The sequence below is a fragment of the Dermacentor silvarum genome, chromosome 1 (genome assembly GCF_013339745.2).
Source record: "Dermacentor silvarum isolate Dsil-2018 chromosome 1, BIME_Dsil_1.4, whole genome shotgun sequence".
Taxonomy (NCBI): Eukaryota; Metazoa; Arthropoda; class Arachnida; order Ixodida; family Ixodidae; genus Dermacentor; species Dermacentor silvarum.
The window spans coordinates 349,574,150-349,582,270 of record NC_051154.1 but is presented as its reverse complement, the minus strand read 5'-3'; the positions used below and the strand labels follow the sequence as shown (position 1 = coordinate 349,582,270).

The 8,121-nt window shown below is 47.6% G+C and overlaps 1 protein-coding gene across 1 annotated transcript; it reads left to right on the top strand.

The window, feature by feature from the left end:
* Positions 1–240: 240 nt before the first annotated feature.
* Positions 241–1,775, top strand: LOC119444651 (sulfotransferase 1 family member D1). The gene has a single exon (XM_037709020.2). The coding sequence runs from the start codon at positions 297–299 to the stop codon at positions 1,185–1,187; it is 891 nt and encodes a 296-aa protein (XP_037564948.1). The 5' UTR covers positions 241–296; the 3' UTR covers positions 1,188–1,775.
* The last annotated feature ends 6,346 nt before the right edge of the window (positions 1,776–8,121 follow it).

Here is an 8,121-nt window from a genome sequence, read left to right as displayed (position 1 = left end):
CAGTGCCTAGTACACTCTACGATGGAGAACATAACAACGCGCGCAGCGACATCTGTCGAAACTGGGGCGACAAACACGACGGGAGTTTCGAACAGTGGCCAAAAGTCGGCGCGTAAGTCGTGGACACAAAAATTGATCGTCGAAATACAAGCAGGCGGCGGACGCTTATACGGTTGACGTGCGGGTTCGCCCGTTAATTCGCGCGGACATGCGTTAGCAAAAAGAAATGTGAACTGAAACTTTTATTACTCTGGAAGAAGCGCATGCATTGATATCCAGTGGTCACTGACGGAGCCATGGTGGGTCGTCGACCGACGTACAAACGCCACGAAGCCACGGGCTGGGTCTTCCCGCGGGATGGTTTTGATTGGTCAGATTTCGAAGCGGCCTGTCGCTATCGGCCCCGCGCCGATGACATACTTGTTATGACGTACCCGAAGTCAGGCACCACGTGGGTCCAGTACATGCTATACCTGCTCGTACACGACATGGCGCCTGTGCCGGTGGGGCGTCGCCTAGACAGCTTCGCGCCGTTCCTGGAGAAAGGAGGCCTCGGCCTCCTCGACTCCCTGGCGAAGTCGCCGAGACCCATTAAGACGCACCTGTCGTTCGACGTGATGCCCTGGCACGCGGAGCCCCGCTACGTCTGCGTGCTGCGAAACCCCAAGGACGTGTGCGTCTCCTTGTACCACCATGTGCGCGGCTTCGAAAGGTACTACCACTTCGAAGACGGCAGCTTTGACGATTTCTTCGAGGCTTTTGTGGAAGGCGAAGTCGACTCGGCCGATTACCACGATCACCTGCTTTCTCTCTGGAGCCATCGAGACAATAACAACGTCCTGTTGCTGAAGTACGAAGACTTGAGTGAACAACCGCTGCAAGAAGTGCGTAAGCTCGTAGACCACGTGAGACCGTGCTTCCCCGCTGGCTGGATGGAGCCCGACTTGGGATCCCTCGTGGCTGCAGCGAGCTTCGACGTCATGAAGGCCCAGCCTCCGGAACAGTGGACTAGCGCCAGACCAGATCATGTGCCGCCATTCATTCGCCGCGGTCGCGTGGGCGACTGGCGCAATCATCTGACGAAGGAGCAGAGTGAGCGGCTGGAGGAAAAGTTTGCCCGGAAGACGGCTGGTTCGGGAGCCGAATTCCTCTGGCCGGCGGAGGTGACGGTTGCCAACGGTGACTGATACGTGCACCAGACTTCTGCAGAGAGAAGTAGGCCCGTCAATCATTTTACCCTATTCGATTGAAAAAGGGTCTGTGAAAGAGCAATTGCCAATTTAACAGGGACGTGAGGACAGCAACCAGTGCACAGTTGCTAGTTTTAATGCCCTCTGATTCAAGAAGCTTCGTAAGGTCACAAAACCCCCCTACCGCCCAATCAAGCCCAAATAATCTTTATTTATTAATAATTTGTGTGATTTCCACGCGTCTTATTCGCCTATTTAATGTTAAAAGTTTCGTTTCTTTCGTATTGGATCGCAACACTTATAATATACGGTTCATACCTGCCAATCTGCGAGATTTAAAATTCAGAAAAATGCCGCGAACAGAAAGGGAGAGTATGGCATACATTCTTAAGAACGTTGCCCTGGGAACACACTTTTTCTCCTATACTTTTTTTGTTTTCACAGAAATAATTTAACAGGGTAGCATTCGAGAAGAACTTCAAGCCGTCAGAGTTAGAACCTCGCAAGACAAAGGCGTTAGCCCTACGTCTGATCAACGAGCTGAATTTGGATATACTGGAGAAGGAGATCCGTGAATCCAAAAAAAAAAAAAAAAAAAAACGTTTTGCGTGCGTTCTTCACTACGAAGGCGCATAAACTCCGCTATCCATTTAGGGCCATTGTGACTGAAGAGGGCCCTTGGTACAAGTTGGTGTCAAGCTTTTGTGCAGCGGGCCCCTAAAGGGACTTGCGCCGCCGGATCCTTTTTGCGGTACAGAGAGCTCGTTTTCCCTTGTGGAGCGCTTTAGCAATGGTTTTCCCAGTGCCAATGCTGGCTTCTCGGTTGACATTGAGGACATGTTCTATTCAATACCCCAGGACGCAGTGCGAGAATTAATCGAGAATACCCCAGGAAGCAGTGCTAGAATTAATCGAGAATAACGGGACTTTTGCTTTTCTGAGCGGAATTGCACTCGAGTCTTTCCTGGAGCTTCCGAGTGTGTGTTTAAGGTCCACCATTGTACAGCACGGCGACAAGTGTGTAGTTCAAAAACAAGGCATCTGCATTGGTTCGAATGTCGCACCTGCACTGCGTAACGTGTTCTTGGCCAAGTTCGATTCAGCGCTACGTGAAGCACTTTACGACACGCGTGTTGTAAGGGCTTATAAATATGTTGATGATTTTTAATCATCCTAAATATTTCAACTGACCAGCTATCTTATGTGGCAGATCAGATTTGAAGTGCGCCTGTTCAAATAACATGGTTTTACCAAAGACATCCTGGCTGGTGACAAGACCATGCATTAAGCTCCTATATATTTCGAACTTATGTTTTCACCTGATGGACACTCCCGGCTTACGCACGCGTGTAGGGTCAGCGCGGAACACCCAGAAACAGCGGAAGAGGTTGCGATTGCGCTTGCGCTTACCGCCGACCCCCTCTGCGAGGTATAGCTCTTAGTTACTCACAATCCGCAGTTCGTAACTACGCGCGGGGGCGCATTTCTTTCGAAGCTCTGCAGATCCTAAGGAAAGCTGGTCGACAGCACTTCAATAGCACCGCGATCATGCGGTTCCCAGCGCACGTCGCCACCCCCACTGACGAGGGCCCCCCCTAACTTGAATGAGGTGGCACACCGCTCTGCGCGAGAACTGACCCGCCGTGCAGAGTCAGAGACACCCTCTTCGAGTTCAGACCTCCTGGTGCGAAACACGCGAGAACGCTTAGTCAGATATAACGACATCACCAAGCACTACCAGTTAGGTAGAATATTGCCCCCACCTCACCCCCAACCGAAACGTCGCCAGGCGACAACTGCAGACACACACCATCCCCAGTCTGGTGCTATAGCGGCACATTTCCCCCGCGCAATACCTGAGTGCTCTTTGCAAGTTATGTCAGGCAACTAGAGCGACGCTCTCACAAATGTTGTGGGAGTGTCCTGTTATAGCAGCAAAAATGGCAGTAGCTCCAGAGGCTCTTGCGTCGAAGTGGGCCGCCGCTCTGCGCAGCTCCAACCTCAAGACAAAAGACTGGGCAGTCCAGCGGGCCCTCGAGGCAAGGCCTCGAAGTCCCTTCATGGGAGACCTGAGCCCGGGTGGTTAAACTTCGCCGGATTTTCAATAAAGTTGTTTCCATCCATCCACGTCTGTTGGAAGTATGCTCCCAGGTCCGAAAGGCACTTTTGCCTTTCGGATCTGCCCATTCGAAGTTGTTTAAACGCAGCATTGCGAATCTGTGTTTCATGAACGCATTGCACAAAAGTTGCCTGCACGTTAAGCAGCAAAGTCTAGCGGAGCAGATGGATCGGCTGAAAGCTTCCGGTTTTCCATCATCGGTACTGCTGACTTTTGGTGAAACATTGGCAAGAAACCTCGTGTGAATTCTGATCGCCCATCAGAAAGAGACAAGAAAAATTGAGGTGATTCGCTACTGTAAGACTTTTCTCGGGCTGAAAAGAGTGTCCCAAAAATTTGGTGTTAACCAGGTGTTTTCAGCCCCCCCCCCCCCCCTCCCCGCAAGCTTTCCGACCTTTGCGCCCGCATCTCCAGCTGTGAACGAGATTCAGCCTGCAACACCAAGCGCCGAACAAAGTTCACTAAGTGCGCTGCGGGGGTGGTTTATTCAATCTCCACGTCTTGTGGAAAAGTATATATCGGCACAGACGGGGCAGTGCTTAAATGAACGCCTCAGAGAACACGACAACAAGCTGCGATCGGGCACAGGGAGCAACCTGGCTTCGCATGTGAAAGATTGTAACTGATGCTCGCCTTTGTTTTACGATACTAGCATCATCGGCAGCGGGAAGTCCAAGCACGAGCGTGAACTGCTTGAAGCGTTTCATATCAAAAAGAACGAGCGGGTTTGCATAAGCGACCCATCTGTGCTTTTCACAGAGAAAGAGTGGCAGTTTTTATGTGGGTTTGTTTGACATCTTTAATGTGTCTGATTGTTTTTTTTTTCTTTTTTGTTTTTTTTGGGGTTTTTTTTTTTGCATGCGTGCTTTGCGCAGGAAAAGGGGTGTTTGAAAGTACGTGGATGCCTCAATAAATCAGTTGTAAGTCCGGCGACTGTGTGTGCGTGTGCCTCCTTCTGGTCCTGTGTCTTGGTTTTCGCCGTTTTCTTTCTTTTTTTTCGCTTTAAATTTTGCTGTTGCCGGTTTCACGTGCTTGAGAAAATATACTGAGTATAAGCTTGTTCAAAGCAAGTGCCCTACTGGTATACGGCGTCTTGCACTACCTCAAGAAGGTCGCGCAAGTACCTCAGAACTCCTTTTTTGAACGCATATTTTTTTCAATCTTGTGTCACCCCGTCTATCAGCACGTTTCTAACCTTTCTTGCAAACAAAATTTATTTTTCGTAAGACATGACGCAACATTCGTAAAATCGCAGAACGAGCGGAAATTCGTAAACTTCGAGAAAAATTTGGGAGAGCTGGCAGGTATAATATACACAATCACTTTTTTCTCTATTCTTAGTCCTATTACATTTGTGTTCGAACTTCAAATGCACTTTCTCTTACCTCCGCCATACATCGCAGTGTGGCATTGTGCTCTTGTTGGGACGTCCGTCTAAAACATCTCTGTTATATTGGATGAAAATGTACAATACATTTTGTAAGTCGCAATGATCAGCATGGCGCTAATATTTAATTTCCTTCCGACGTTGCCGCGCGGCAACCATGGCGCATAAAAAAAATCAGATCCCTTCCACTAGTGTGAAGATGGGACGAGAATGGGCGTATCGTCGTTGGGCATCACCCAACCGAACATGTCTATCATGAACGTTCCGGTTGAGAAACTCGTGTTGAAACCTGGACGTCGCACCGGGGAAGTTGGCGCTAGCGTTGCCGAGGCGTACACCACTGCTGTCGGGTTCCTGGAGGGCAAGACGACGCTGACGTTTGGACTCAACATCGCGCTCCCTCAACTCGAGGTCCGCGGCTCTTCGCTGACGTTTCGCCTGGGCTTCGGAAGCCCTCACACTAGAATCAGCACGTCGACGACGAGCCCTTTCCCGAGCGCGTTCGCGGCGGCGTTGCTCAAACGCGTTAGGACACGTCGTCAGTTGCTCATGAATGGTTCATACCCCCTTAAGCAATGGCTCATACCCCGGTAAACGCGACCTCCCCATTACGACAACAGAAAAGAAGTGAAATTCTACGCTGGAATGATTAGCGGCAACACAGCCAGGCTGTTGAAGCAGACGATGATGACGAACGCGGGAGCAGTGGCACGAACGCTAGCTTCACTCTCTCCCAGCTCGGGGATGCTGCGCACGACAACGAGACCAACCTAGCGAGCCTTTAACAGCTCCGCTGTAAAAAAATAAAGCCAGTTCCACGCTTGTGAAATTTGATGAAACAGCGTAGCTCGGCAAGCGTGGGTGTATAGCGCAGTGGGTATGACTCTCGCCTTCGGACCGTTAGTCTCCGAGTTCAAATCCCGCGTCACTTTTTGTTTCTCTTTTTTTTTGTCTCTGATTTTCTTTCTCTCGCACATAACAAGTTGCGTGCACATTTATAACCTTGCTCTTGGTACAGCAGTTTTTCCCAAATAAATGCAGGTAGCGAAAGTAACTGTCATCCATAAAAGGGGTGATGCATCAAACTTGTCTAACTTTCGACCAATATCGATTCTTCCGGTGTGATATCAAAAGGTCTTGAAAAAGTGATATAAATCAGAATGTAAGTTCTATATGAGAACTTATATTCAGATATATATCAGAATATAAGTTCTTAATGAAACATGATGGCTTATCTGATTGTCAATTCGGTTTCCGACTGAAAATGTCCACAGAAGCAGCATTGATGAAGCAAAAGGAGATCATAATTGATGGATTTGAAACAAAACAATTAGTACTCGGGATATATGTAGGCTTTTCGAAACCTTTTGATATCCAAAATCACGACCTACTAATACAAAAACTCCCACACTATGGAATAAGAGGAAATAGCGTAAGATTATTGGAGTCCTACCTGCAATACCGAAAACAGATGATTGTTCATAACCGTGCATTTTCCAGGCTGATACCCATCCGATACGCTGTACCACAAGGAATCATTTTAGGGCCTCTACTGTTCCTTCTTTACATTCATGATATATTTGTCGCCCCAGTTGCAGCAAATATCATAGCATACGCCGATGACTTAACCATGTTAATTTCAGGTAAAGTTGAACAAGATGTATTTAATAAAGGCAATTATTTTTGGAATACTTGCGGCAATGGGCACTCAAAGACTGCTTGAAGATCAATACAAATAAAACTAAAGGCATTTTGTTTAGACCGAAAAACAGAATATATCGCTGTAACTTTGATCTTGTTTTAGGGAATAGTAAAATTGAGATCGTACCAGCTGTAAAAAGCCTAGGCGTGGTTTTTACTGAATCGATTAGTTGGGATGCGCAGGTCGATAGCTAAAGGTTAAGAATAAACAGAATAAACGGTACGGTAAATCGCCATAGACACGTACTTCCTCAACAGGCAAAGATCTTGATATATAATGCATACATACTACCAATTATTTCCTACTATTTTACGAAATGGGGCGAAATGACGAAATAAAATGAACAAAAAATTATTGTTGCTCAAAAACGAGCAACAAAAACCGGGCCCGGGCTGCGGCATTAGCCAACGGCTTTCTGGACTGAGAGAGCCGCCCACCTAGGGCGAAGAAAGAAAACTTTCTCGCTGTTTCCAACAATACACGTTCATTCCTCCTCCTCCTCCTCAAAAACGAGCAATACCTCTAATCGCGAATGTACCATGGTACACACACACTAACCCGTACTTCACTGCTTTTGATATCCTCAAAGCCACCGAATTGTATCCCTACAGGTTATTGATCGGGTGCAAAGCCGCAGTTCTGCGTAATAATGACAGACTCTTGTCGTTATTCAAACTAAACCGTGCCACACCTGCTTACAATACCTGAAATTCTGTCCAATGGTGCCAACCTTTTGTCGCACCACATATCGCCACCAGTCTCCATCATATGTCTTGCCGAGGTACCTTAATATTCTCAATGCAAATAACATTTTTGTTTAACAAATGTCAAAGGGCATGCTGATTAACCACCTTTATATGTTTGAAAATGTTTAGTAATTATTTCTCTCACCTGTTATAGCTGATGAGTGTTGTACATGTCAATTCTGTATTTATTTGTACAAATGATTGTAATATTGGCCTACTGATAGCAGCACGTTTCAGTAGAAGTGTCTATGCCAGATATGTGATTTATATTTCATTTGGTTTGCTTGTGTTTTTTGACCAATGCAAGTATGTCAGTCTCAGTGAATTTTAAATTATAGTCTTAAACAATCGTTGGTATTGCTGCTTATCTATTCTGTGCAGACAATGCATCTCTCTGAATGACGTGTGACCTACGGGCGCAGGGCGTTTCTCAAGCTGCAAAGAGCAGCTTTTTGCTCGGCGTCCGCTCTTTGTGTTCCAACTGTACCACAAAGAGAAATAAACTTGTATTGTGTTGCATTGTTACAATCGTCGGTACAACGCAACCATATGGTTCCCATAAATGCAAGTCCTGCAGCGTGGGTGTATTGGGGTCGAGGTCCACCCCTGAAAAAGCTGGCGCCACCGTCGGCGTGACGTGGTATGAGGGATCACGTGGACACAGCAGCCGCGTCGTCAGCTTCGGAAGTGCCGAAGCGAGCTGAAAACGAAAGTTTAGTCCCACCTGCGCTACGGGTCTGATTAAGTGGGGATGCTTTCCCGCTTCGGGTGTCTGCTTGACAACACTTGAAACACTATAATAGGCAGTGGCTGCCTTTGAAGGCGTCCAACATGGTAGGCTATTGTTCGGTACCGCAGTGCCGGACGCGTACGCAACGGAGCCCGGTGTCAGCCTTCACACGTACCTGCATTCCAAGAAGCTGCGTGTAGCTTGGATTTCGAAACTTAGAACTGGCAAGCAGCCATCGGCTACAACT

What these genes read in the sequence shown, in the direction of transcription:
- LOC119444651 (XM_037709020.2), top strand. Translation starts at nt 297, where the DNA reads ATGGTGGGTCGTCGACCGACGTACAAACGCCACGAAGCCACGGGCTGG.